Raw genomic sequence first — 27,817 nt, forward strand, 5'->3', positions numbered from 1 at the left:
GTATATATACTTTTCCATATATTTAAAGCATAATTCATCAGCTAAGAATATGTTATATATTAAGCATAATTAAAACATCAGTATTACATATATATAAATATATATATATGTATATATATATTTCATTAGGCGAGCTCTCTATCTCGCTCTAGCTACATATAAACTATAATTCAGTTGTTTATCATTAAATAGTATAACGCATAGGTTAGGAGGGGGGGAGTTGGCTTTAGATATATATATTTCTATATACTATATATATATATATGTATATATAAAGATGCGTATACATACGTTAAATATGTATATCTAGCATAATTTCTGATCAGAATTGTTTTTTGTTTTTTGTTTTTTTTTTTCGTATTGGACTTTCTCTTGTTATATTCTTCATTGAATGCATGTGTGTGGCACATGGTCGCCAGGTGGCGCTTTTAAGTTTTAGCACAGCTAAAAAAAAATTGTGTTTAAAAACGTTTAACAACTACAACTTATATCGATATGCGTATATATGTGTGTGTGTGTGTGTTTGTGTTTAGGTGTGTGTGTGTGTGTAGAGAGATGTGTGTTACTTCAAATAAATATTTACAAAGCAATTGCTTTTGTGTGTGTGTGTGTGTCTGTGTGTATATGTGTGTGCTTAGGCCACTTCTAAAAAAAAAAAAAAAAATAGTTAATATGCAAAGAAAAGAGGCATAAAATATATAAAACTAAATAAGAGCAAATGAGAAGCGTATAATAGGGTGGGCTGGTTATTAAGACGTCTTCCCTTTCCGTCTTCTACTGATTAGGAAAAGAAAAAAACGACAACTTAAATCAGAGCCAACCCGACAAAGAAAAACCCCATTGGCAGCCGCACATCTTTCTACTGTACGCTAGATGGCGTTGCAACGGCAACTTTGCTCTTGGCATTGTTTGCGCTGTTGCTGTTAATGTTGTTGATGTTGTTGCTGTTGGTGTTGGCGGCGCTGGTGCTGGTGCTGGTGCTGCTGCTGCTGCTGGGTCCATAGGGTGTACAGTTCTCGCTCGATAGCGTCGACTGCTCCACATTTGTGCCCATCGATGAGTTTATGAAATTGATATATTGATGCAGCTTCAAGGCGGCTATCAGCGAGCTCAGATAGTCGTTGATGTTGCCTTGCTGGACCTGTTTGATCTGTCTGGAGACATTTCTATAGACGCGACGCGAGATCTTATTGGATAAGCGGCCGACGGTCTGGACTGTGTGTAATACGGGGTCCTCGCTGGCGGGAACTGGCACTAAAAATACAACAACAAATTGAAGAAAATCAAAATTAATTTTATGATTAGAATAAAGCCAAAAAAGTGTTGGGCAAATGCTTGAACTGTTTGCGAATTATAAGCAAAAGTTATTGTTTGTTTTTAGTATGAGAATATTCGTGATATTTAATCGCTTGTTAATTTTCTCTTGGTTATTTAATAGTTGTTATTGTGCTTTGCGCTTTGTGCTTACCATTAGGTTGTTGATTTCCCTATCGATAATGCCTACGATCTCTGGATTTCTTCTAATGTACTCAACAATTTCGGTTATGATTTTCAACGACATGGACAAAAATACCGTCGAGGCGGCTATTAAGAATCTAGTGTCAATCTCTTGATCATAGTCGGGCTCCCCAATAACATTAACTACAAGAGAGCAGATAGACAGCGACAGAGATAGAGAGTGTGAGTGAGCGAGAGACAGAGAGCAGACGAACATAGAGAAAGAGAGGGAGAGAGAGAGAGAGAGAGATAAGATAGTTTTTAGCAAATTAGTCAAAACTGCATGCTTAGTTAAGGACAATTGCTTAATCACAATGTGACGAATGTCGGATATGGCCCTAGGGAATAAGCAACTTGAGACCCACTTGAACTAAGTCTGAGAATCTATTAGAATTATGCATCGGTTTGGTTAACAAGCAGACATGCTTAAGTTTAAGGTTTAGGTTAGGTTCAGGGTGAGGGTTAGGGTTGGGGTTAGGCTTAGGTTGGGTTAGGTTTGGGTTAGGTTATGTGTTCTTTTTGTTTGGATTAGTTATAGGACGAGTGTGGCTCTCACTTACTGTCATTCTCAGCACTTTTGCCATTTCGCACGACAGCTTTTTGTTTATCTGTGAGAATTAAAAATATTTACGCTTTATTTAGGTCGGGAAGCGGGGATACCCGAAACTAGAAACAATTATTGAAGCCAAAAGTGTGGGCATTTTCCAGGGTTTGCTATGAAGCTTGAGGAATCTATTTACAAAAGACGGAAATCGGACTCTGGGAAAAAACTGCGAGTCTACAGCGAAAGTATTTGATGTGTAATCTACATATATTTCTATATTTGACCCTATTACGAGTTTTATTGATCTATCGAAATCTGAGATTAAACTATATTTTTCGCATAGATAAGATTGAGTTGAAGTATTTATTGGCTCTGAGATGTGCTCTCTCGTACAAACTGAAGGTCTATCATACTTGAGTCATACCCTGGAAATGCCCCTTTGCAGTCTGTAGCCCAGCTAGAAGTATCCATCTTCTCTGGATTTACTCACCATTATCCTCCTCGATGTCCGATTCGCTTTTGGGGAAATAGTATTCGAGGAGACGCTCAGCCAAAGCTGTGGTCGTATCGACCCCATTGACAGCGAGGCTGCCGTATTGGGTGGCCAGCACCTCGTTGGCCTTCTGCCAGGCCAGATCCTTGAGTGAGGCGGCCTTCTGTTGACCCGCTGCCTTGAACTTGACAACACGCTCCAAATGTGGCTGAACAACATCGATGACCTTGTTCTTGGCCTGGGCATAGATCTCCTGCGGTGTGTCCTTGATGATCGGCGCCTTAACCTCCAGTGTCTCGATGCCCTTGACCAGTGTCTGATCCACATAGGCGATGGGCCGGTCCAAGCGATTCACAATTGGTGCAGCTGTGGTCACGGCGCGTGCAACGCAATCCTCGGCCGCATTCAAGGCCCAATTGAAGACGCGATTTTTGCCTGGGAGAGCGACAGGGACAGAGAAAGAGAGAGAGAGAGAGATAGAGAAGAATATAATTTATGAGACTATCTGAATATGTGTACATATGTATAAATATTTTATAAAGGCTTTTTAAACAGTGACAATTGAGCTCTGGCCCGACTGATAAGCAGCTGCAATACCCCGCCCACCCCCATCCACGCCCAATTGACTCTCGGCTCGAGAACTGTGCCTTATCGCCAGTTGTTGCCGTTGCCTGATTGATAAGCAACTGCGCAGTTGCCAGAGTTGTGTTGTAGTTATTGTTGTTACTGTAGCTTTTAGCTGTTTGCCATTAGTGAGACTTTAATAGTTGCTGCCCATTTAGTCATCAACAACAATTTTTCATCTCGTAGGTAGCACAAAACAAATCAAATAAAACGCAAAACAAGTCAAAAGTCCAATGCTCACACTCAATCATGCTCTCTCATTCGCCCTCTTCCTCCCACTCTCTTTCACATACATACATACATACATAGTTGAGCGTTTGCGGCGACAATTTGTGCGCGCGCCCCCTGTAGGCCACGCCACTGACTGCACTTTCCTAAGTTATTCATAGCATACACACACACACACACACACACACGCACATACACATACAAAACGCACAGCGAAACACACGCAATAAAAATTGAAAGAAACAAAATATGTTGGGCTGGCAACAAATTGTCAAGTTATGTAAATTTGGTTGTTTTTGCACTTTGCACGCTGCCGCAGAGCCGCGTCATGAGTGAAAGAATTTCGCCCGCTTTTGACGGCAGGTCATGGTTGTTGTTGTTGCTGCAGCTGCTGCTGCTACTGCTGGTGGTGTTATTGTTGTTGTTTTTACCGCTGCTGCTGCGGTTATATCGACTGCTAGTTCAATTGAGCTTAATTGGCTTCAATTTGGCAATGGCCAATTGCAATTTGCCGGCTCAATTAAACTTTTTCGAGTCTCGACTTCACGGCGAATTCGTCAAGCAATATTCACACTCAAAATGGCGAACTTTGCACTCGCCCTCGCCGTCTCTGTCGCTGTCACTGTAGCAGCCGCAGTCGCGGCTTTGGGCGTGCTCAAGCAACGGAGGTTTGGCTTTTGCTTTTGAATGCTCTTTCGTTTCGTTTTCTTCTTCTTCTTTTTTTTCTCGAAGTCGTCTACAATTACTTGCACTGCCATTGATTTGCCGTTAGTTAACCGGCAGCTAAGCTCGAGTTCAATGCACTTGCATAGCCCAAACACATGGTCGCTGATATGCACTACAAAATGTTGGAAGGGGGCGAGGGACGGATAGATGGAGAGAAGAGGTGCTAAGACACTTACCCTTCACTTTGCCATAGACATCTTGCGATTTATCCCAAGCGGCATTCACCACAGGCAACTTAATGATGCGCTCCAGCGACTCCAAGTGCGGCAACAGATCCTTTGCATCCTTTGGCGGCTCAGTTGGCTCGGCCACAGCGTTGATATTCGGCTTTATTGTGCCGTTGTTGCCGTTGGTGTTGCCTGTTGCATTTTTTTGCTCTACACTTGCCATGTTGCTTTTAATATATGCTCTCTCTCTATCTTTTGCTTCTTGCTTAATTTTCACTTTTTTCTTTTTAGTTTTATTTGATTTTATGCTTTAGCACGGCACTTTTTTCGTCTTTTGTGGCACCAAAGAAAAAAAGGCAGACAATCTTATATGTATGTATTGTTGAGTATGTGTCAATTCCACGAGCTAAAGAACTTGAAAAGGGGGCTCTTTATATGTGTGTGTGGGGGGCCTGTGTGTGTATATGTATATATACGATCTCTTCTACACTGGGTACGTCTGCTCGCTGTCGCACTCAACGCGTTTCTGACTGACTTACAAGCTGCGCGGCTGGTTTATTATGAGGGCCTCTCCTCCAGAAGACGACAACGACGACGACGACGACGACGACGGCGACGGCGATGTCGAAGCGAGCGCCAAAACGTATCGCAAGCGTGCGAGCAACAGAGAGCCAGAGACGTCGAGGCAGACAGAGATGGAGCGTGCGCAGCGCTCTCTCATCGCTGCCTTTTGAGTTTTGGACTTGCGGGCACGCCAGCGCTGCTGACGCCGACAGAGCTGCACTGCAATACTGCACTTGAGCGACAGTCGACGGCGAAAGTCTGCGTCTGTTGCCGGGCGAATTGAGGGGGAGAGAGAGAGAGAGAGAGAGAGTCAGAGCGAGAACAGCAAAGCGAAATGATTAAACGAGCAGAGGAAATCAATTGCAAATGTAGGCAAAATTGAATTTGATTTTTCTGATGAGAACAAATTCGATTAATAAAGTTGTTCTTAGCAATTAGGTTTGACAACAATATTGCTCGTTTAGAATTTTAATTGCTTGGCCGTTCACTGTTTGCATGCACTGTGTGCGAACGTCTCATGCAAGCGGTGTTGGTAAGTGTCGCATTGTTACTTTGGACTTGAATTGTATTTCAACATGTGAAAATGACGTTTCGAAATTGGTGTAATCACATACAAAGTGTTTATTTGCATTTGCAATGGGCGTGCCCGCCGGGAGGCTGGTTGGCTGGTAGACTGAACGGGCGGTCAGGTGAATATGATACAAAGCAGCATGCAATTCCAATTGGCATTTGCATAATTGGAATTACACCGAACCAGATGCTGGCAGATGGCGCGAGAGCATCGAAATGAGAGTGCATGCAAAGAGAACAAACTGAAGAGAGAGAGAGAGACTGGGAGAGCGGGAGAGCGGGAGAGTACACGCTTGAGAGGACGCACAATGCTTGACAACTAGATTAACACGCAGAGCATTCCCCCTCCACCCCGCACACAACCATTTATTATCAATTGTTTTGCTGTGTTTGTGTGTGTGCGTGCATGACCTTTGACCCAACACAGAATACTAGAACATACAGCCGCGATAACACGCAGTGCACTGTGCTTGACCAACACTAACAGAATAGAAGATCATGTCATCAGAGACGGAGATGGCGCCATGGCTGGCGTATTACAAGTGCGTATGTACTTACACACATATATATACATACCTATGTGTATACATACACACATGTATGTACTTAACTTAACATATACGTATACGTAATATTTGCTCTGCTCAATGTAATTGCAGCGCAGTTCCAAAGTTCAAGCAACGGGTTCTGACTAAATGACTTGTGCTACAAACGAACAGCTAAGCGTTGAAATGCTACAGCATAAGCTGCACGACTAGTGAATACCCTGTAGCAGTAACTTTACATGATCTCACATTCACACATGCTAGATATGCACAGATATTATATCAAATATCAGCAATTCAATACAAATAATATATTTATCGAATGATCGACTAAACGATCAGATAGATACTTTAAAATCAGGTATAATTGAAGTAATATAAGGCTCGAATAATCTACGTCTAACCCATGCGTTTTGTAAGCGAATTACAAATTGCATTCGCATTATAAAAAGCTATCTAATATAAAGAGTATAATATAAATAAATTCAATTCGAAGTCTACATTTCATAAAATTGTGGAAGAAAATGGGATGCTATCGATAACACAATGATCTCACTGACATATAGAATAAAATATACACTTCGAATATATAGTCTCATTTATCGGGATAACTTCAGAAATTAATAAATACGGTATCGATATTTATCGGTATATTGGTTTATCTTTAATATTTATCTTTATCGGTTAAGCTTGAAATACGGAAACAGATCGGTCATAGCTAATGGGTATACCATAGACATGTTGAACTGCCACGCCCTAGCCTAAAAGCCGTCTGGGTCCAAAGATAAGGCGTCCCCAGACGCTGGCCCCTAAGTGAAGTACGCCCAATCAGGCGTCTGATACGTGGCCCAGTTCCGTTCACTGGCTTTACTGTGCGTCGTCTGGCCACAAACCGCATTTGGTATCACCGTCTGTTCCAAAGTTCAACTCATTTGCGTTGTCATCATAGCGGGGATTGCGCTATAATCCAATCGAAGTGCTAATTATCGATGCTTATTACCGATATCGATATCTTAATGATTATACAGATAGCGCTATCACCCTTCCGCGCCCGCCCTCTCACACTCATTCGGTCGACTTTGAGCCCCGACTTATCGCACTTACAAAACTACGTACCCCATTAAATATTTACAACATTGTAAATCAAATCAGACAGTTAAAAATGCCATAACGGTACCTTGTAATTGTTTATAGACGTCTCAAAAAAAAAAAAAAAAAAAACCTAAACAAAGCGTGAATCAAAGCATGTTCATACAATGTTGGTTAATATTTATTTTATTTCATATTACATGGAGTTGTTATTATCTGATGGATCCATTTAAGCGATCTTTCGAAATTCATGAAGTTTCTGACGGTTCCTTTTCTTACTGGGACTTAGCTCGATTTTAGATCAACCAATTAGATATGCAAATCGAAAATTGAGATCAAGACTCAGTTTGTGTTTAGGATATACCGGAAAGATTTACTTTTAAATGAAAATGCAACGCACTTTACATAAAAAACAAACAAGAGAACAAAGTAAAAGTTGAAGAAAAGATGATAGAGTATGGAGAGTAAAAGAGATGCATAGAGCAAAGCAGAGCATGATAAAGATTACAGGGAATGCCAGCAGGGAAGCAGAAACCAGTGGAGATGAGAAGGAAATAATTGAACGGAGCAAGAAGAAGTTTCTCTAGTAATAAAAGAAGAAGAAGTGAGGCAAGAAAAGGAGGAACTTTTTAGTAACGCCTGGATAGAAATACATTGTGAAAACATCATAAAGTGGTTAAGTAAACTAAGCACTGAAAAACTGCACTATCTGAACTATATCTATAACTGCATATGTCTTTATCGTACTCTTACATAAGCATCAAATCTAACTTTTTAGTTAATGACTCTGTGATGTAGTTTATATAGGTATGAATATTCTAGCTCTACAATGTATATCTATGTAAATTAAATTTGTGCTCCTTACCGCCTTCTAATTTATTTGGCACATGTATATACATACGTATGCACATATCTACATATGTATGTATGTCTGTTTAGCCAGATGGCTATTGCGTTATATTATCTATGGATTACGTCGTAAAGCAACCACACATCCCAATATCAAATGCACTCGCTACAAATAGGCATTACGTTGTCGGTTATTGACACTCATCGTTCTTATCGTGCAATATACATGTATGTATATATGTAAATGTATATACAAGTACATAGAAATCTAGTATATACACATACATATATATACTATGGGGTCCATAGTATCTAAAGTCCAGAGTTTAGTAGCAGCTGAATTCATTTGCAATTCATATGCCAGATGTTGCAGCATGTGTTGCGCTGCCAAGGCTTTTCCTATATATACATATATATATATATTATATACCTATATATGTATATGTACATATACTAGTACTACTATTAACCCAATTCAGTGCCAACGTGTTTCTGTGTATCCAAAAATGAGAATGAAATAAAAATAAAATGATGATAAATTTGGACTTTGTTCGGGTAGAAATTCCGCCACATTCATTACGTTAATCATGCGTAATTTGGATGAGTCGCTAGCAAGTTCATTGTTCTTCTTCTTCCTCTTCGTCCAGACATTATCGCACTTGCTAGCAACAACAACGAAAAGTGTGTACCCAAAGCTCAATTTTGATAAGTTAAGAAACGTTTTTTTTTTCTTCTGGTTGAATTATATCGTAATGCTGAATGTCTGTCAAAACAGAATTCTTATCATATGATGATATATAGTGCTCTTCAGAACACAATATTTTTAATTATTTTTTTTTATTTATTTTTATTTTTTGTGCGTCGTGAGTTTCTAGTAATAAAGTAGCTACGCTTTGTTGCTTTATAAATTCATTTTTATTCAGCTGAAGACTTAGAAATGTTTGAAAGCTTTATGAAATCGCTTCGCAAGTACTCGAGATATAGTATGTACATACATATATATACAATTACAAATGTACATACATATGTCGAGTGCAATTTTAATGCCAGATGTTGGCTACCTGTCGAGTTACCAGAGACTATTACTAAAATCCAAGGTGATGTTTTAGCTCTATAATTTATTTTTCGTGCTAAACAGCTGTGGATATTATTTGTTCCAGAAGGCAAATATTATGTAGAAAGTCAGCTTAACGAATTGCAGTACACAATTAACATATGCATGTACATACATCACATTACTTATGTACATAAATAAACGCTGTGCAATTATTGAGAAAGTTTTCAACATCAGTCCGAACTCCATAGCTGGCTTAGAACTCAAGTTACTTTGGCCTATTTTTATGCAAACTTTATCGCATGCAAAGAATTGCAAATTAACTGTTAGGCTAGCCTTACTGTAAATTATTATCCTTAAATACAAAATACTTTTCTGACTCTCTTCAGTTCTTCCCTTCTACTGTATATCATGCATGAGCTCTGTCTCTCTCTCACAGTCACTCTCTCTCTCTCCCTCTGATTGCCTCGTTTAAATGTTAAACGCCACTCGTCATAAAGCAGACCAAAGGAAAAAAAACAACAACAAAAACAAAAGCAGCAGCAACAAAAAAAGCACCCAGACAGTTGGACTTTGGACGCTCTACGTGTCGCGGCTAGCGTCGCCGTCTGCGTGGCTAATGACGACGACGGCGACAACGCAGCAGCAGCGACACTGCCGGCGTCGCGCCGTAGCGTTGAGAAAATTCGATGAGTGGTAGAGCGCGAGTTTAATTTGTTCGGCAGCAGCAGCAGCAGCAGCAGCAGCAGCAACAGCAACGCAAAAAAAAAAAAAAAAAAAAACGAAAAACAAAAACAAGCATGAAACTCTTTACTCTTTTGACTAAATTTAGACAAGAGCAAAGACCAACTCTTGGCGTACGTCACATCGCACATACATACACAAATACATACATGCATATGCATGTACATACATATGTATACACATACGCATGCCATTAGTTGCCATCTTGGGGTACAGTTTGACATGCCACACGCGTCTACAGCTCACGCAGTAGATCAACATGAGTGCAGAAGTACTTGCAAAGACACATAGACGATTCACACACACGTATGTATGTTTGTATACTCGCTTACTTGCACACACACAAATCTGTGCGAATTTGTTTTTGCATTTCATTTGCGTTGTGGTGTTTGACAGCTCGCTGCTTGCTCAATGACAAACGGTTAACTAAGCTTTGCATGAAAATATGACCTGATAGTTATACATACATATGTATGTGTGTATGTACATTCATACACATACGCCGGCTGAACTTTGAATTTAAGCAATACTAATTTCAGTTCTTATTGTTGTTGATTTTCTCTTCTGCTGCTTCTTATTTGGACGCTTCCGTTGCCATTTGAATTCTTGATTTTGTCTATTATAATAATCTGTTTGTCTGTATGTCAACTTGTATGTATGTATGTGCGTGCGTGCCTATGTGTATGCATACACATCTGTTAGCGCAAGTTTTTTTCTTTTTTTTTCATATTTTTTGTTTTTGTCTTTTGTTGTTTGTTAAACGCAACCTTGATCTTTTATTTTTGGATGTGCGAATTCTAGAACTGTTGTCTGTGTGCAAGTGTGTGTATGTGTGTGTATGCGTGCGTGTGAACTGCAACAATAAACAACAAAATTTGATACGATTTGTATGCTGGCGACAATCCAATCCCCAATTCAATCCGAAGAAGGAGACAGATTGGATTAATTGACTGACTGATGAATTGACCTAATTAATTCATTGACTAGCTGCCACAATTTCGCAAGTAAACAAATGCAATAAGTGAGGAGGCAATCATGAAAAGTTAAAGCAAATAACTTATTAATTTAATTGTTGCGATAAATAATGCAGGTGAGAACCTGGCATGGTATTTATTCGATTCTATATGGTCTATTGGGTCAGGTCAGAGCCTTGATTGTGGCAGAGGCGGGCACAGTGGAGGGCGCGGGACTGTGAACGCCAGCAGCTGTCTTCACCGTTATGTCGCCTTAATTATAACGGCCTAAAAGGGTTTTCAGTTCCAGTCGAAGATGGAGACCGAAAGCATGCCCGCAGCTCCCTTGCTGAGCAAATCGAATTCGGTTTTTTGCTGTTATCTATTTTGGAGTAGTTTGCTCATACTTAAAATGCTATGCATGTCTCTATTGACAGCCAGGCAGCGCATTAAAACCAAAACGTTTGCCAATCCGGAGGATTTGCGGGTGGGCCGATGCACAGATGTGCGTTTCAACGATCCCAATGTGGAGCGAGTGCGTCGGTAAGTACAAAAAGTAAAAATAAATACATACCTATGTATATACAATAAAATAAAATATGATGAAAAATTTCAATTAAATGTGTTATACAATGTCTGTGCATATGTATGTATGTATATGTCACGTACGCTCTTAAAAGCCATTAAAAGCCCATTAGTGACGTCACACAGTGATCCACGCTCCAGAAGCAGCGCATCATGCGATCTGCCGCATATTTAGATTGTGACCAAAGCATTAAATAGAATTTGATTTAATTGTATAATCTAATATGCAATTCATTATCATGATGTCCCGCTTCAAAATAATTTCATTTCATTGAGCTAAAAATCCATTTAATTGCCTCGCCAATATATGTGTAGTGTGTGGGCCACACACTTTCACTCTCGCCTTGCAGTTTGTTGAGCGCCTGTCCCACACACGTCATAATTGCACTTGAGCAGCTTCGCTATAAAATTCAGTTAGGCCATGAGCAATAAATGATTATGTATGTATATTTATTATATTAAACAAAGAGATCTATGTTTTATTATACAATCCTATGCATGTAAATGTATAATTATATAATAATACTAATTGCAATATTTTTGCATTGCTTGAATGTAGTGTGTGGGATCCTTTTTCCTACTCCCTGCTCTCTCTCTCTCTCTCTCTCTCTCTCTCTCTCATACTATCTATTTCTTATTGCAGCGCTCATCGCAACGATTTGGAGAATGTGCTGCCCTTTTTGCTAATGACCCTAGCCTATGTGGCCTGCGGCCCCCACCCATTGACCGCCAAGCTGCTGATACGCATTGGAGCCAGCGCTCGACTGTTGCACACGATTTTCTATGCTGTGCTGCCGCTGCCGCAGCCGACACGAGCGATCTGCTTCTTCATCACGTTTAGCATTATGTGCTTCGAGGCGGTCTATGTGCTCATCTGTTCCATCAAATATATCTAAACGGAAGGGTCGAGAGATGGAGAGAGAGAGAATGAGAGAGAGAGAGAGGAGGAGAGGAAGCTGTTGGATTTATGAGCCGTTTAACATTTTATGTTTTGCCTAGTCACCTAGTCAGTAGCTTCTCTAGTCGCACACACACACACACACTTATAAATAATAGCTTGGAACCAGTTTGACTAGTTGGCGCTGCGCTGTTTGAGTTGGAACTGGAACTCCGCATTGGATCACTTGCCAAAGTACGCTTTAGCCGCACAGACAGAAAACAGACGCTCGACATGTCCAACACATCTGCTCCTGCGATGCATGATAAGCTGACAAATATGGAGCTGCTCACACTGGACAATCCTGTCTTCTGTTGCTATCTCTTTTGGGCCACAGTCTTGGTGGTAAAGATGCTGCTCATGTCCCTGTTGACGGCGTTGCAGCGCTTCCGCTACAAGGTAAGTCCTGGATGTGCCACACACAGTCACACACACACACGACTGCAGCTCATTCATGCGATTTCGAATTTCACAGCTGTTGGGTCTGGTGCCGCTGGCAGTGCGGCGCAAGGTAAATCCTGCATGCTCGAAATAGTCCTATGTACATACATAAATAATGTGCGGTGTATGGGGCCCAATTGGAACTCTGCTTGCTTTTTGAATACTTTCGCTCTCGCTGCCACTGCGCGCCATCCACTGAACTGTGTAGTGTATGGGACGCATTTCCATTCACGATCCTGCTCTCGCTCTCATCAACAACATTGTTTCTATAAATACCAAATGCAATTATATTCTTTCAACGTATTGGAAACTAAACGTTCACACATACATATGCATGTAAAAACATGTATATATATATGTATACAGATAAATTATAATACTGTATACATTAATGCACACACATGCTTGTATGTATGTGTATGTATATGCTTGAGCTGTTTGACAACATTTTGCAAAATTGGCAATCGCACCCTCTCATTCACTCATTTATATTTAAATGCTGTTCTTTACTTTCCCTCTCGCTTGCACTCTACTTAATGCGTATAATATTAAGTGGAAGTGGTTACCCTTCCAACCAGCGCCTTCCATTAATTCCATTTGCCTGCCACCACATTTCAGGTCTTTCCCAACGAAGAGGATCTGTTTTTCAAGAACATTGAAGTGCAGTTCGATGATCCACATGTGGAACGCGTGCGAAGGTGGGTATGCAAAACAGCCAACTTGAACAGATTGACAGCGTGCTCTCTCCCCCTCTCTCTCTCTCTTTCTCTCTCATTGTAGAGCTCATCGCAATGATATGGAGAATATTTTGCCATACTTCATCATGGCCTTGATCTATGTGTGCACCAACCCCAATCCTCTCGTGGCCTGCAATCTGTTCCGCGTGGCTGCTATTGCACGCATTGTCCACACGCTCGTCTATGCTCTCTACCCAGTGCCGCAGCCATCACGAATTTTGGCCTTTGCCACGATGCTGCTGATTACCTTCTACATGGCTGCCGTTGTGGCTTTGCGTACATTGCGTTTCATTTGAGCGTACAAATTTCAAAACTGGCGCCATAAAAGCTTGCGCGCGCTGACGTCACATAGTCATATCGGCCAGGGCAGCACAAATAGGTTTAGGGCTGAAGAGCTTAAGTGATTTTTTTTTTTTTTAGAATATGCATGCGTTACATAATAAAAGGTAACACTTGACGAAGCTCTGTTTTTTTTTTAAGGCGTCACAGCTGTGGAACATTTTCTGCTTAAATAAAATGTCTCTTTGGCAGACAATCTTAGAGCAGTAGAAGAGTAAGTGAGGAATAAAATTATGAAGCATCAGAATTTCTGACGTCACAGTTACAGGATAGAAACGCAAGATCTCTCGCTGCTCTCGCGTCACGATTTGTTTGTACATGTAAACAAACCATGAACCGGACACTCGTTCATTTAATCTAACTAGCTGATAAGACGGATGACCGTAATATTTGAGGAACCAGTTAAGAACAACGCGATAATCTCTGACGTCACAGGTGCCATATATCGCAATTTGTGCACTCTTACGTGCAAATAATGAAAACGAAAATTTGCGTTTGGTTTCAATTAATTTTGGCTTTTTTGTTTTTTTAAATTAAATTAACTATAATTAGCTTGAGATATAACAAACGAAAAAAAAATTGGGATATTAATTTAAGTTAACGCGCCAGTGGGTGGGGAGACGCCGCTGCCTTATGCTAAGTAGTACTCCACCGACCCAGCTTCTAGCTTCCTAGATATTGAAGCCAGCATCTCGCATGCATTGCTTGTGTGCCTCGATCAGCTTTGTGCAGTTCTCCTCCCCGTTCTCCACAATGCTGCAAATTGCAAAAGTACAAGTTGATTAGACTACCGAAAGCAAACGTAAATGCAACATCAAAATTTGTTGCGTCATCGCATTTTTACTTACCACTGGTCACGTGCCCGCTTCGTTTCGGGGCAGGCACAGCAGGCTTTGCACTTGGGTTTGTCACCGCCGGCGCCGGCGGCGGCTGCATTTGTCGCTGTAGTTGCGGCGGCGGTCTCCACGACTCCGACTCCCTTCGATGAACTGCTGCCCATTGTTATGTTGTATGTTATTTACGCAGAGACTGGGGGAATATAATAAATGTGGGCTTAAGGTGAATCGGATGCACTTCTGCTTGTGCTGGCATTTGTTTATGTAATAAATCTTACCTAAATTAAAAAATTTGTGCAGTTTATTTCACCACAATTCACACGAATAACAAATTTCAAGTTCACACACACACGCACGCGACGAACAGCTGATTGTTTATTTGCCTATCGATAGACGTCGCTGCAGCACACGTGCTCAACAGTGTTGTCAGCTCAGCTTTTTTATAGTCAAATTTTGAATGCACTCTCAATGGAAGAGTAAATGCAATTTAAGTCGTAAGCTGTAAGTGTTTTTTCTAGTATGTGTGTCTTAATGTTTAATATATTCTGTATGCTGTGTAAGTATTTAAATGTAATGTGTGAGCAGTGACAATTATTTAATAGAATATATGATTTAGAACCAGGCAGGAAAGGGCCCATTTATAAGCATTATATATTTAAGTATATATCTATAGTAGTATACATATATATAGGGATATACATAGGGATAATTCGTAACTAAATGTTTATATATGTAGCTTTTTTGTAGATACGGCTGGCATCACTGTGCATAAGCGCACAGCGTGGGTCAACTATCGCTGCTACTATCGATATGCAAGCTAGCTATTTACTTTGTGTATTTCCACCTCTACTGTTTACTACATGTTTATTGAAATTTGCTTATATTATTATAATGAATGGGTTTTTAGACTGTTTCCATTTGTTCCGCGCTGGTGCTGGCTGCCGCTGACTGCTTCAACCGCTGCAGCATATTGTGTGAGACCAAATCTAGCTTTAAATGCTGAACGCTCAACGCGCTGCCATCCCAATCAATCAGCATTTTGAATTTGGCCGGATCGCACAGGTTAAGCAATTCTGTGAAAGCAAATTTGTGATGTGATGTATTGAAATATATAATTTATAGTCTGTCCTGCTCTTACCCATGCCGCCGCTCTGGTACTCATTGCGCTCCCTTTCCAGTGTTATTCTGATGACATCTTGTCGAGCTGCGTGCTGATTGGCGCGATTTTTCCCTATCGATTGCTTCAGCGCTATTTGCTGCAGTTCCTCGTCGAACCTATGCAGGTAGAGCTCAATTAGCTCTTCAAATTCCTGTGGGCTCAGCGGCGTCGTGCGCTCCTCATCAATGTGGCCGAGAAACCAGCTCAGCTTCTCGCCCATTATATTGCTTTTAATCGCATGACCGAGGCGGGTTTTGTGCTTGTTATTCTGTCTGCGCGCTTTTTTGCCTAACGCCTTAGTCTTACGACTGTTGGGGTGTTTGCATTTCTCCAGTTCTTTACGTAAATTCGCCTGCAATTTATAGACATTGAATTATTTATTTACTTTTTAAAATTTGCTGCAACTTGCCATCTTGCTGATCACGTTGTTTTTGTTTGCTGACAGCTGCTTGGTAGCTAACGATATTTCAACAACAGCTGTTGTCGCTAGAGGGCGCCAGCGTCATAAGCATACGATTGGTTTGAAAATCTTTGCAGTGTTGCGCGCGTAGCCGTTTGGCTATAAAATATTTAGCCTGTTGTCCACATTTGTAAGAAAGTTATCAATTTCTCCACTATGGTTGCTAAAATTCATGTAAAATAAAAAGCTTTTTTCCTTTGCACGCATTTTGTCAAAATTTTCATAAGTGGAACATAGTTATTTTGAGAGTTTTTGCTGTAATAATTTGAAAGAAAAGACAATTATGCAATAGAACTAGATATTTCTTATGTCCTCATAATTTCTAACTCTTAATATTAATTTATAAGATTTTCTGGGCAATTTCTTATCACCCTCAATTTTTAGCCTTAAAATTTGATAAGCTATGCTGTTAGCACTGCCACAGTCAATAGCTAGTCGCTAGATGACGCTAGCTTCAATCGATATTCAAATTCCCTATCGATGTTGGACATTTGAAATATGTTTTGAAGCTAGATGGCGCTAGCGTAACGATCAGCTCCACCTGGCAAACAGCTGGCAAATGCAAAACAAACTGACGACCAGAAGCTCGCTTGATAAGGGCGATCATTGGGGGCAGTTGAGTGGATTTAACGCATCGACTCGCACATTTTGCAGCACTTAGAGGTATTTTCAACGGATTAAATAGCCAACCAAAACAGAATTTAATTTTCTTGGTCTTTTACAATTACAGGCCATTACCAGCAAACATTCACCAAATTGGCCATGGCAACACATTTGCTACGAAATGGCAGCACATTTTGGCTGCTCAAAAATTGCCAACGCTCGATGCCATTCACTGTAAGTGGCGATTAATGAACAATAATTAAGTTCTTAGAATATGTTTGATCAAAAATTATAATTTGTGTGCGGCGTAAGGTATAAAAGCAGCGGATACACGAGAATGTCGCGATGTTCTGCGATGTTCTGTTATGTAATCGAATTCGCACAACAACAAGTGGCAATTCGTTTGTCCAGTTGACAGCATGTGTGCGAGCGCGATAGCATGCTTTCCACGCACAATACGCGCAACAGGTGCGACAGAGCGAGCACGAGGGAGAGGGAGAGGGTGAACGCACACAATTTGTTTCGCTGTTCTCGCATTAATACCGAAAGGGGGCGCATGCCTGTTTGACTTTACCATTTAATGTGCTCAATCAATTGAATATGTTCGCGAATCGGGTATATTGTGTTTCTGCTAGTAGCTGCAGCGATAAAGGGTAATATGATATATATTTGTATATATATGTATACATACGCATATATTGCTATATAGGGGTCATTCTTAATCTGTTTTAGTAGATCTGTTATAGCTTTTGTTGAAGCTTATATATAATGAAAACTCAATACATCATATTGTGTATATACGAGTAGTGTATTAGGTGTTTATTTTCTAGGTTTTTCATATGTTCCATATGCTTTTCCATATATTTTCTTTATTGTTCATATTATATATATATATTTATTCTAGAACTTTAACACGTAACTAATATCGATAAATATCGATTTGCATTCATTTATTTGAAACATTTATATATGTAGGGTATTTGTGAGTCAGACAAATTATACTCCAGAATTTGCCGCTTCATTTGCACTTTGTATTGAAACGTGGAATTTGATATTTGAAATCGGTGATATTTGAATAACTCTGGGCCCTTTTCAGGTGTCGCGCTGCCTGCATTGGACGCCTCGCCTGGAGAAGAAGATCGCCTTCAATCTGAGCGACATTGGCGAGGGCATACGCGAGGTGACCGTCAAGGAGTGGTTCGTGAAGGTGGGCGACACCGTCGAGCAGTTCGACAACCTGTGCGAGGTGCAGTCGGACAAGGCATCGGTGACCATCACCAGTCGCTACGATGGCAAGATTACGCGCATCTACCACAACATCGATGAGCTGGCTCTGGTGGGCAAACCACTGCTCGAGTTCGAGGTGGCGGATGCGGAGGAGGAAGAAGATGATGGCAGCAGCAGTAGCAGCAGCAGCAGCAGCAGCAGCGGCAGCGATAGTGATGCGCAGCCCAGCCCAGCAGCAGCAGCTGGCGGTTTGTCAGCTGGTCGCCATATAACACCCGCCACGCCCGCCGTCCGTCGTCTGGCCAAGGAGCACAAAGTGAATCTGGCCAAGGTGCCGGCCACAGGCAAGAATGGACGTGTGCTCAAGGGCGATGTGCTCGAGTATTTGGGTCAAGTGCCGCCCGGCACCAATGTGCCCCATCCCAGCAACACGCAAGCCAAGCTGGCTCCAGCCGCCACTCCGCCCGTGACGGCGCCAGCGGATCGTGTGGAGCAGCTCAAGGGCGTGCGCAAGGCCATGCTCAAGTCGATGACGGAATCACTCGTAAGTAATAAAGGGACATAGAAACTCAAGTTTATTCTATATACATATGTATATGCTTATTGATTAGTCTATTATCCGTCTGTGTATTAGTCGTCTAATAGATATTTATTCTTCAGCCCCAGGGAATTATATGATCTAAGCATTTATAAAAAATTTTGCATTTTGTACCAATCGATAAATATCGATAGCTAATTTATCAGTAACTCTGATGTATAGTAACTAGTGCCTTAAATTTCAGGCTTACTCAGTCTATTCCAGCATACTTTTACCTGTATATGTGCTAGCTTCCATATTTATCGATATATCCCGAATACTTTGACATTTATACAGCATCCTTTACTAGAGTATGTAAATAATTTTGATTCAAATGCAGCAAAACAAGCCCCCAATGCATATTCTAAAACTCCCTCATTTTAATAAAACCGATAAATATCGATTTTAATGCGTAGCCCCAATATAAAAAGCAACGCACACGATTCGAAGCTCATATGCATATGAATTTAAATTTGGACCAGCTTACCCTTTACACATTTACATTATATCGATAAATATCGATTGTTATGTTTTTTTCTAATCAATATTTCTAAAGCTCAAAGCAGGGCACTCAAAGAGATCTTGATTTTCATCAATTATACGCTGTCTATGTTAAAATATGTATTAGTAAAACGCAGCTCGATAAATATCGATCTAAATATTTGCTTTTTCGAGCTCATCCTAAGCATATTATGAACTGGAGTTCCTCAATGCTTTAGTCACTCAATTTAGATTTAGTTATTATATAATTATGTTTCCATTTCCTTTCATAGAAAATTCCACATTTTGCGTACAGCGATGAGATCGACATGTCGAATCTGGTCAAGTTCCGGAGCCAACTGCAAGCCTCTGCTCAGGAGCAGGGCGTGCCCAAGCTAACCTTTATGCCGTTCTGCATTAAGGCTGCCAGCATTGCCCTGACCAAGTATCCGATTGTGAATAGCTCGCTGGATTTGGCCAGCGAGTCGATCATCTATAAGGGCGCCCACAACATTAGCGTTGCGATCGATACGCCCCAGGGCCTGGTGGTGCCCAACATCAAGAACTGTCAGGCGAAGAGCATCATTCAGATAGCCAAGGATCTGAATGAGCTCGTCGAGCGCGGGCGCACTGGCTCCCTGGGCCCCGCTGACTTTGCCGACGGCACCTTCTCGTTGTCCAACATTGGCGTCGTAAGTGATCTATGTCTATGAATAGAATTGGATTGGATCTGATACAACTCTTGAACTTGCAGGTGGGCGGCACGTATACACATCCCTGCATAATGGCGCCCCAGGTGGCCATTGGTGCCATGGGACGTACGAAGGCGGTGCCGCGCTTCAATGACAAGGACGAGATTGTCAAGGCACACATCATGAGTGTTAGCTGGTCGGCGGATCATCGTGTCATCGATGGCGTCACTATGGCCAGTTTTTCCAATGTCTGGAAGCAGCACCTGGAACATCCGGCGCTCTTTTTGCTCCACTAAGCCAGGCTGTGAAGCTTCCAGCGATCAACCGTTAAGGCTGTTCTCTTGCATTTATTTACAAAACAGAAAGATAGAAATCATAGATGAAAGAAAGTAAGAAAGAAAGTAAAACCAAAACCTTTGCAACTGTTTTCAGTGCCTTATGGCCGCCACGTGACGCTCAACCCAAATTATCCCCTCTCCCCTTCAGAATGTGCATTTATAGCGGACGCCGCCCGTGCGAGCTCCTCTTTAGCTTTAAGCTCGTTGCGCACTTGGTTGGCCAATGAAAAAACGACTCCTAATCCCATCCCCCTTTCAATTGTTATGATGTTTAATGCTGCTCACAGTTTAACTGTAAGCTGCATATTTTAAATATATATACACATAAGTATATATTATATGTACTCCTGTTGTAAATGGTTGTCTAAATAAATAACGAGCATTTATTTTTTAGCTCTATAGCTAGATTTTGTTCAACTCTGTATTAGTTAGGAAAAGGCTATTTTATAGTTAGTGTTGTTAGTTAGTTCACAGCTAGATTTAGCTTTTGGTACAGCTAAAAAATAAATATGCCAGGGATCTAAGCAGCAACAGGGATAAAGGGACATAAATATTTATATATGTATGTATAAATAGATAGATATAAATATTCTTATCTATATAAAAATATGAGCATAAAGCATATAGAAACACACAGACACATACACCTCTGCACATTTATTTGGCTTTGGTTTTGTGCTTTTAGCTTAACTCGCAGCTATTTGCGCTTGCTTCCAACAACACAGAAAGTCACTTACTCACTCACGCACAGTGAGTCTAATTGCCGTTGTTTTTGCATTGGAACGCACGTGGCTGACAGCAGTCATGCGCAGTGCCTGGAAGCGGAATCCAACAAGTGCGGCATACAAATGAGCTATGGCAAAAAAGAAAAGAAAAGTGGCTAAGCAGAAATCTGTCGGACTGGAGCGCATGGCATTTCCAGTCTGCCAACGGCCATTCGACACATACACATACATGTGTATATATAGGAATTTCAACATGCGGCCACACAGTGGCCCACCACTACTCACCACAATCCACCACATGCCACCACACATGTTTGAGTGCTCTCACACACACACATACACAATGGGTACCGCGTCCTGGATGCTTATTAGTCACAGTAATCAGTTATACCACGGACAGCGCGCAGCACAGACGTTGAAACGGCAATTGGAAATAGCCTCTTAGTTAGTTGGAGCTGCAGTTGAGACGCTGACCGTGCAAAGCAAAAGAGTAGTAGTAAATAAATTACAGTTGTAAGAAGCGTTCAGCGTGAAACGCGCCTTTTTGTTATAGTTGTTGCAGACTGTTCTTTTTTTTTCATATATACATATATATTGTTGTTCTTTAAATAACATTTTGTATGGTGTGTGATTTACTGTTATACACTTTTTGCGCCCATGCAGCGCAACAATTGTAATAAAAGAAAAATGTTGACGCATTAAACTGTGTGAGAATAATAATTGCCTGACGAACTGGTAAGTAATATAGTGCCAAAAGTGTGCTATGTTTTTTGTTATACCTTATTTAAGCCAATAAAATTGGCTGTGTGTGTGTATACTCTTACAATAGCAAAAACAGCTAAGGTATCGACATATTCATTGCTACTGCGGCTGCTGTTGTTGTCATTGCTGTTATTACTGCTGCTGCTGCTTAACGATTTTTCCAGTGACCTTGTTGCGTACGCGAACGCCCGCTACGAGCGTACCAGCGCGTGTGAGTGAGTACGCCTGCTGTGAGTGTGAGCGTGTGTGTGTCATTGTTACTCTTGCCTTGTGTCAACCCACCTCAGCTGCGTCGCGTATTTCTGGAAGTCCCAGCTGTAGGCGCAGCGACGTTCATTTTGTTTTTGCTTTTACGCTGCTATTCCTCTCTTCTCTTCCTTCTCGATTGTAGCACAGTTTTGAGCGCAATTCGCATTAGATGCGGGCATATCTGAGTGTGTGTGCGTACGTGTGCGTGTTTGCTTTTGATTGTGTTTGCATTTTTTGTTTTGCCCCTGGTCTTGGCTTTACTTAATTTCCAATGAATTTTTTATGTAGCGCTTTGTTGTTTTGTTGCCCATTTTGCATTAATTGAATTTGCCCAACGCACATTTCGCGCTTGTTACTTTTGTGTGTTGTGGTCTGTGTGTGATAAGATTTGACAGCTTGACTGTCACATTTTGTGGCCTTGATGATGTGGCTGGTCCGTTGGTTTTTGCTTTTTTTTTTCAGCTGACTCTTCCTCTTCGCGCATCTTTTTCTGTGCATATTCCTGTCTTTTTCGCCCAGCTTGTCTTTGACCATCAGCTAACATAACGCAATGCAATCGCCGAGCCTTTTATCGATTTTATGCCCCAACAACTAGCAACTGGGCACGTGCGAACCAACAACAACAACAAGTCATTCACACCACTCGACAGGCCCCAGGCAACACACACTTACACACACACACACGCACATACATACATATGTAAAAGAAGACGCATAGCGTCAAATTAATTGAAATAGCAACGCCCGAGAGACGTTGCCTCAACACTCGAGTTCATAAGTAAGTGGCCCAGCGAGCCGTACCAGGAGACATGCAATGGAAGAGGTGCGGGGAACAGAGTACGGAGTGCGGAGTTGCGGTTCGTCCAGCTCTTAAAGGATTTGCCGTGCAGCTGATTTAACGTTGTATACTTTTGTGCTGCACTGAGGCCACGAAACGAACACGAAGCGAACAAACAGACAGACACAAAGGGACAAAGAAACGGACAAAGCTAAAGAAAGTGTAGAAAGATAGAAATGCAACGAATTGGTATACTCTACAAACGAGTCGGAAATAGCGATTAAGGTATATACAAAAATATATATAAGATTGAGGGAGATCCCGAAAGGGTTATTGGGAGAGTTGAGTAGTTAGCCCCAGAGTCAAAGTTGTTGAATATCGTTTCTCCATCATAACCTCAATCATCTTATCACAAACTAGAATTCCCTATAGGAATTCCCATTCGTATCGCTAAAGTAACATACCTTAAAGTAACTCAACTGACCCACATCTTTTTTCTTTTTCTAATTTCCAGTTCAACTTGTTTTTCATCACTTGTTAGGATATTTCTGCCATCTACCTCATTTGTCGCCTTACAGTTTGCCATCTTCCTTATGCGCAGTTGCTTGCATTTGAGTTTTATTGTCAAGCTTATTGTGACATATTTCCCGTTTTTTTTTTCTCTCTCTTTCTCTGTTGCTGTTGCCCATTCCTCTCACTTGTTCCGCTGTCCCTGCTTTTCCTGGGTTTCCTGAGTTTCTTGTTTGTCATTTCCGTTTCGCTGGCAGACTGAATATGTTTTTGTCAGATTGTCGTTATTGTTGCAATCGTTCTTCTTCTTCTTCTTCCTGTTTCTTGTTTTACTGTTTGTTTTCTCGTTTCAGTACTGTGCTCTTAATTTTGATGGCTTATGCAATGCAGCCATTGGAAAAGTACCCAAAGACTTTAAGAAGCTTGCAAACTTTTCATTTACTTTGCGGACTATCTTTCAAATTTCTCCTTCCATTAGCTAATGATGCGTTTGTATTCTATTTTTAAAGCGAACTGGCTTCCGGGAATCTTTAATATGATTCGAATGTGGAAACGGTTTGACTTCAAAGAAGTTTAATGAGAACACAGAATTTTCAATCGTTTTGATAATGCTTTTTGCTTTTTACTGGTGAAAATGCTTTTGTCTCTTCATTGGAGAAGGAGGTCTGGCAGACCCCATGAAGTACACGCCAGTAGAATTCTCAGAAAACGGGGGGTTTGCGTGTGTTGTTTGGTACACACATACATATCAATTCAAGAAATCATTAAAGGAATGGAATAGCATCTGTGCTCAGGACTCGGTCGACTGAAACACTCTTATTTGCTTATTATTGATGAATGAAATCATGGGAAAACCATTTAGCGTTTCACTTAGTCCAACATATGCGTGGCGCTTGTATAGCCTTTAATCATAGTTAAATAGAAGCAATTTAGCTCGACTTGATTTAGGTTAGGATTAATATTTGACTAGTACGACCCACATTTCGTGAAAAGTTTCATGGGAGAATTTTTTTGACAACGCATTTAATATTGATGATGTGAAAATGAATACGGCTCAGATTAGGCCGGCATTATATTGACTTAGGACTTAGTGCGGCCCCCAGAATAGTAAATTGAGCAAGTCTTGGATGGGGCTTTAATGGGCATGTATTGAAAATGTGTGTAACATAACACTAGAGTAGTTGGAGTAGGGGAATTTGATATGGGAATTAGCAGCTAAAAATTATTATTATTTTCCTTTCTTTTTTTTTTACATGGGCTAACATTGATTTATAATAAAAGGTTATGTGATGTATATCTTGTAGCTAAGCAGAGTAAATGGAGCAAGTCGTGGAGCGGGATTAATGGGCATGGTTTGAAAGTATGTGTAGTGAATATGACCCTAACATAGTTGGAATATGGTGGACTATGATATACGACTGTGTGGCTACAACTAAAAGCTTATTCCGATTTGTATATATATCGATAAATATCGATTTGTAATAAAAGTTTATGCGATGCATATCTTGTAGTTGCGTCAGGCATTAGCTTGTCGTGCATTTCCATTTTTCTGGCTTTACTTGCTATTATTTGGTTGGAAAGGGTAAACTTATCTAACAATGGTTAATTGGCCACATCATCGAGAAACCCTTTTGCCTCGACGAATATGCTCCGATTGCGTGGGCTCCGTAGGGAGTTTGCTTTCTACCCATCCTCATTGTCCTCGTTTGTATGAGATGAAGATGATGATTTCATAAGAGCGTGTTTTCTTTATATATTTTTCTTATTTGGTTAATGACAGTTTTGCTGTTGGCTATTTTTAACGTTCGGCTTGTGGCATGGCATGAGACGGGGGCAGGGGCAGGGGCAGGGGCAGGGGCAGGGGCTGCGGCAGGGTAGTACGTTGCTGAACAATTGAAATGCGTTGCTGGCAATATTCTTGGCGCGAGTCCTTGATGACGCCAGCACTTGAAAGCGTTGGCGTTTAGCTTCCAGCCAGACGCGGAGTCTGTGTCCATTAAATAAAATTGACGACCAACTGGCGAGTGGCATGTGGCATGCGGCATGTCGTATGTGGCATGTCGTATGTGGCAAATGGTATGCGATGCTGTATTTGCGAATGCTGCAGCTGCAGCTGCAATCCCACTGCAATGCCTGCGCTGCAAGAGAATGAGAACAAAATTCTAGAGAGAAACTGCAGCCTTGACATGATTAGCCCTGACATGTGCCACGACTTTTGCGGTCTTCTTACGTTTATTGCGATGCCGTTCGCCCACACAGACCGTGCGAGGGTCGCATCCGTTTGGCCTTGTGCTGCAGCATAAAAACTTTGCGCAGTAATGAAAATTGTCAGCTGCAAGGCTAACACGCAGTTAGCCTTCAGCTCGACAACACCCAGCTACATTTACCAGCTCTCAGTCTCCTAGGCGACCCCCAGCCCCCCCTCTTGGCGCCCCCTCTTGGCGCCGATAATCCTTGAGAGTGCATAAAACATGCTGCATAATAAAGTTGCCCAGCAGAGCGGGGGGCAGGGCTGCCAGCTACGCTCCGTTGAAGCATACATAAACAGTGTGGCACAAAGTAACGCGTTGATATACATAGTTATAAATAACATTTAGATAAGAGAAGGTGGAATGTATGATAATCTCTATTACTTTGCTAGAAATCGAAGCGTCGGGACAAATCTGCAAGTTAGAGATAAGCATTTTTCTCTATATACTCATCATTGACAGCAGAGTTACAGCACTCTAAGGCTTAAGTTTCTATCTTCTTTTTCCTCATTGCTTTAGCTTCTCTCTTTTGTTTCTATACTGTTTCGGCTTCCTTCTCCCATTGTCATATTGCTGAAAATTTGTTTTTCGCATTTCGTCTTCTCTTTTCATATTGCTCAAGATTCTTTCTTCGCATTCTATATTACTTTAACTTCTCTCTTCTCGTTCCATTTTGCTTCAACTTCTGTCTTCTCTTTTCATATTGCTATAGCTTCTTTCTTCTCATTTCATATGTCTTAAGTTTCACTCTCATGTTTTCTTATTGCTTACGCTTCAGTCTTCTCAATTTCCAGTGCTTCAGCTTCTCTCTTCTCATTTTCATATTGAATAAATTTCTCTCTTTTAATATTCTCAAAGCCTCTCTCTTCTCTTTGCATATTGTCTAGGCTTCTCTCTTTTCTGATTATATTACTTATGCTATTCCCGTTTCATATTCTTTCTTCCCTATTAGGCTTAAGCTTCTCTCTTCTCTTTGCATAATATCTGGGTTTCTCTCTTTGTAATATTTGAATAATTCACTGATTTTGTGAGGCAGGAGCAAGCTCTCATTCATTTCATATATGAATGCTTTATATGATTTATAGGGTATGCAGTGGTTGAGCAATTTAGCTTACCTTGCCTTAGCTAGCAGCGTTTTACGCAATGTGGCATGAGCTGCCCTTGAGACTGTGCTAAGCTTGTCAAGAGTTTCTCAAGGTCTCATTCTCTGCCACATGCACGTTACGCTTACCCTCTATCTCTCCCACTCTCCCACTCTTCCACTCTCCTACTCTCTGTCTCTCTTCCTTGCTCTATCTCTGTTCCGCAGAGCATCTCCCTTTTGTACTAACTGGAATGCCAATCATGTCAAATGAATTTCTCTGTCATGCCAATCATCAAAGTCACATAACTCTCGAGCTGAGCTCGGTATTTGCATTTGCATTTGCATTCGCATGCCACAACTTGTGCCTGCCTGCCTGCCTGCCTGCCTGCCTTGACTTTGTTCATTCACATCCTCATCCACATTTTTTCTTCATTCAATTTTCAATTTCGCATTACTCGTTGCTCATTTACCGGGACCATGGCTCAATCTGTTAGCCATTCGGCGGGGACTGACGTCAATGCGATTGCCAATTTGCAATTTGCGCTGTAGAATTTTATTTATTTTGTGCTTTCTGCATTTTGCTTTGGCCTTAGCTTTAGCTTTAGCCGTCAATCCCACCTAGCCATACAGTGCTACTGCAGCAGGCATCCCCCACCCCCACAGTCCCTATAAAGCAAGGTCATTAGCAGGCCACTGACTTGATATGATTGGTCCTTGGAGACTGATTGGTTTGACCTGCCTGCAGGTCGTTGATTTATGTGATGAATAATACAAAGAATCAACTGGAAAATCTTGCTCTGCCCGAGTTCTCTTTGCATTTCGATGAAGCCGCGGCTCACATAACGGAATCCACGCAACTGCACTGCGCTTTGCAGTTGGCACAAGACTTTGCTTAAGCCAACACCCAACTACACCCACTCGAAGATTTCGCAAATGCAATAGGTCAAACTTGTGCGGGCTCAGAGCAATCAGAAGCACATTTCCTTTGGCTTTGCCGAGGCATTTGCGCGTCAAAGTTTGCCATTTTCTATTTTCTTAGAAACCCGATTGACGCACATTTATCTCGCTGCCACACTCCACTCTCTCGCTCCCGCTCTCTCCCTCTCGTTTTTCTTTTTACAATTTAGGTATCGTCTTGCATCGCGTTATTAATGAAAGTCCCAACTGCCGATGCAGTAATTGGAGGGAAATGTTAAGCCGACGGTTTTCAATTTCGCGCCTTCGCTAGCTTTTACATTGCAATTATTAGAGATTTAATTGAAAGCTTCTCATCTGAGGCTCTTAAAACTTCAAACAGCTTAACGGAATGGATGGATTTAAGTTTTATGAGTATGGACTTTATGGTTGAGCAATTTGTTTTACAGTTTAATGGGCGGATTATCTGGTAGAGTGAAGCAGCTGA

At 41.2% G+C, this 27,817-nt stretch overlaps 7 protein-coding genes and 1 long non-coding RNA gene across 28 annotated transcripts in view; 5 read left to right on the plus strand and 3 right to left on the minus strand.

Moving 5' to 3' along the window:
* Positions 1-647: 647 nt before the first annotated feature.
* LOC6585064 (lipid storage droplets surface-binding protein 2) lies at positions 648-4,813 on the minus strand. Of its 4 annotated transcripts, XM_044009534.1 has the most exons (5): positions 4,289-4,813; positions 2,532-2,969; positions 2,058-2,105; positions 1,469-1,641; positions 930-1,254 (listed from the first exon to the last, which is right to left on the minus strand). In XM_044009534.1, exons 1-5 carry the CDS (start codon positions 4,500-4,502, stop codon positions 1,111-1,113), a joined length of 1,017 nt encoding a protein of 338 aa, XP_043865469.1. In that variant the 5' UTR covers positions 4,503-4,813; the 3' UTR covers positions 930-1,110. The 4 variants fall into 4 exon arrangements, with proteins under 4 accessions (XP_043865463.1, XP_043865464.1, XP_043865469.1 ...); XM_044009528.1 differs by lacking the exon at positions 1,469-1,641 and having other exon boundaries at positions 648-1,254; XM_044009537.1 differs by lacking the exon at positions 2,058-2,105.
* A 94-nt stretch (positions 4,814-4,907) lies between these two features.
* Positions 4,908-6,621, plus strand: LOC122757453. 2 transcript variants are annotated; one of them, XR_006357490.1, is made up of 3 exons: positions 4,908-5,532; positions 5,601-5,955; positions 6,073-6,621. It is a non-coding gene; the product is annotated as an uncharacterized LOC122757453 (long non-coding RNA). The 2 variants fall into 2 exon arrangements; XR_006357489.1 differs by having other exon boundaries at positions 5,601-6,621.
* Positions 6,622-10,427: 3,806 nt separating this feature from the next.
* On the plus strand, positions 10,428-12,128 carry LOC6585065 (microsomal glutathione S-transferase 1). The gene is made up of 2 exons (XM_002010669.4): positions 10,428-11,190; positions 11,876-12,128. The coding sequence occupies exons 1-2, from the start codon at positions 10,964-10,966 to the stop codon at positions 12,126-12,128; spliced, it is 480 nt and encodes a 159-aa protein (XP_002010705.1). The 5' UTR covers positions 10,428-10,963.
* Positions 12,129-12,182: 54 nt separating this feature from the next.
* LOC6585066 (microsomal glutathione S-transferase 1) lies at positions 12,183-13,804 on the plus strand. Of its 2 annotated transcripts, XM_032732630.2 has the most exons (4): positions 12,183-12,568; positions 12,645-12,680; positions 13,229-13,308; positions 13,391-13,804. In XM_032732630.2, the coding sequence occupies exons 1-4, from the start codon at positions 12,404-12,406 to the stop codon at positions 13,641-13,643; spliced, it is 534 nt and encodes a 177-aa protein (XP_032588521.1). In that variant the 5' UTR covers positions 12,183-12,403; the 3' UTR covers positions 13,644-13,804. The 2 variants fall into 2 exon arrangements, with proteins under 2 accessions (XP_032588521.1, XP_002010706.2); XM_002010670.4 differs by lacking the exon at positions 12,645-12,680.
* Positions 13,805-14,247: 443 nt separating this feature from the next.
* On the minus strand, positions 14,248-14,911 carry LOC6585067 (cytochrome c oxidase copper chaperone). Of its 2 annotated transcripts, none has more exons than XM_002010671.4 (3): positions 14,801-14,911; positions 14,535-14,715; positions 14,248-14,442 (listed from the first exon to the last, which is right to left on the minus strand). In XM_002010671.4, exons 2-3 carry the CDS (start codon positions 14,684-14,686, stop codon positions 14,358-14,360), a joined length of 237 nt encoding a protein of 78 aa, XP_002010707.1. In that variant the 5' UTR covers positions 14,687-14,715; positions 14,801-14,911; the 3' UTR covers positions 14,248-14,357. The 2 variants fall into 2 exon arrangements, with proteins under 2 accessions (XP_002010707.1, XP_032588528.1); XM_032732637.2 differs by having other exon boundaries at positions 14,535-14,739; positions 14,801-14,898.
* A 458-nt stretch (positions 14,912-15,369) lies between these two features.
* LOC6585068 (translation machinery-associated protein 16 homolog) lies at positions 15,370-16,184 on the minus strand. The gene is made up of 3 exons (XM_002010672.4): positions 16,091-16,184; positions 15,661-16,033; positions 15,370-15,595 (listed from the first exon to the last, which is right to left on the minus strand). Exons 1-3 carry the CDS (start codon positions 16,091-16,093, stop codon positions 15,426-15,428), a joined length of 546 nt encoding a protein of 181 aa, XP_002010708.2. The 5' UTR covers positions 16,094-16,184; the 3' UTR covers positions 15,370-15,425.
* Positions 16,185-16,662: 478 nt separating this feature from the next.
* Positions 16,663-20,459, plus strand: LOC6585069 (lipoamide acyltransferase component of branched-chain alpha-keto acid dehydrogenase complex, mitochondrial). Its single transcript, XM_002010673.4, has 5 exons — positions 16,663-16,804; positions 16,872-16,978; positions 17,841-18,515; positions 19,322-19,720; positions 19,783-20,459. Exons 2-5 carry the CDS (start codon positions 16,904-16,906, stop codon positions 20,014-20,016), a joined length of 1,383 nt encoding a protein of 460 aa, XP_002010709.1. The 5' UTR covers positions 16,663-16,804; positions 16,872-16,903; the 3' UTR covers positions 20,017-20,459.
* A 701-nt stretch (positions 20,460-21,160) lies between these two features.
* LOC6585070 (MAP kinase-activating death domain protein) overlaps positions 21,161-27,817 on the plus strand; it is a 34,225-nt gene continuing 27,568 nt past the window's right edge. For 8 of the 15 annotated variants that reach the window (XM_044011686.1, XM_044011693.1, XM_044011690.1 and 5 more), the window contains exon 1: positions 21,161-21,518. The gene's annotated coding sequence lies outside the window, so the exon portion shown is untranslated. The remainder of the gene's footprint in view (positions 21,519-27,817) is intronic. The other 7 variants (XM_044011694.1, XM_044011695.1, XM_044011696.1 and 4 more) reach the window with 3 other exon arrangements.

This window comes from Drosophila mojavensis, unplaced genomic scaffold (assembly GCF_018153725.1).
Source record: "Drosophila mojavensis isolate 15081-1352.22 unplaced genomic scaffold, ASM1815372v1 contig_136, whole genome shotgun sequence".
Classification (NCBI taxonomy): Eukaryota; Metazoa; Arthropoda; class Insecta; order Diptera; family Drosophilidae; genus Drosophila; species Drosophila mojavensis.

Bases quoted from the DNA above. Each gene is read 5' to 3' on its own strand.
- LOC6585064 (XM_044009528.1), bottom strand. From the start codon at position 4,502: ATGGCAAGTGTAGAGCAAAAAAATGCAACAGGCAACACCAACGGCAAC. The intron at 2,970-4,288 runs GTAAGTGTCTTA...TCGCTCTCCCAG, and splicing joins TGTCTATGGCAAAGTGAAGG to GCAAAAATCGCGTCTTCAAT. The intron at 2,106-2,531 runs GTGAGTAAATCC...TAATTCTCACAG, and splicing joins GGACATCGAGGAGGATAATG to ATAAACAAAAAGCTGTCGTG.
- LOC6585065 (XM_002010669.4), top strand. From the start codon at position 10,964: ATGGAGACCGAAAGCATGCCCGCAGCTCCCTTGCTGAGCAAATCGAAT. The intron at 11,191-11,875 runs GTAAGTACAAAA...TTCTTATTGCAG, and splicing joins AATGTGGAGCGAGTGCGTCG to CGCTCATCGCAACGATTTGG.
- LOC6585066 (XM_032732630.2), top strand. From the start codon at position 12,404: ATGTCCAACACATCTGCTCCTGCGATGCATGATAAGCTGACAAATATG. The intron at 12,569-12,644 runs GTAAGTCCTGGA...CGAATTTCACAG, and splicing joins TGCAGCGCTTCCGCTACAAG to CTGTTGGGTCTGGTGCCGCT. The intron at 12,681-13,228 runs GTAAATCCTGCA...ACCACATTTCAG, and splicing joins CGCTGGCAGTGCGGCGCAAG to GTCTTTCCCAACGAAGAGGA.
- LOC6585067 (XM_002010671.4), bottom strand. From the start codon at position 14,686: ATGGGCAGCAGTTCATCGAAGGGAGTCGGAGTCGTGGAGACCGCCGCC. The intron at 14,443-14,534 runs GTAAGTAAAAAT...TGCAATTTGCAG, and splicing joins AAGCGGGCACGTGACCAGTG to CATTGTGGAGAACGGGGAGG.
- LOC6585068 (XM_002010672.4), bottom strand. The intron at 15,596-15,660 runs GTAAGAGCAGGA...TTGCTTTCACAG, and splicing joins GTACCAGAGCGGCGGCATGG to AATTGCTTAACCTGTGCGAT.
- LOC6585069 (XM_002010673.4), top strand. From the start codon at position 16,904: ATGGCAACACATTTGCTACGAAATGGCAGCACATTTTGGCTGCTCAAA. The intron at 16,979-17,840 runs GTAAGTGGCGAT...GGCCCTTTTCAG, and splicing joins AACGCTCGATGCCATTCACT to GTGTCGCGCTGCCTGCATTG. The intron at 18,516-19,321 runs GTAAGTAATAAA...TTCCTTTCATAG, and splicing joins AGTCGATGACGGAATCACTC to AAAATTCCACATTTTGCGTA.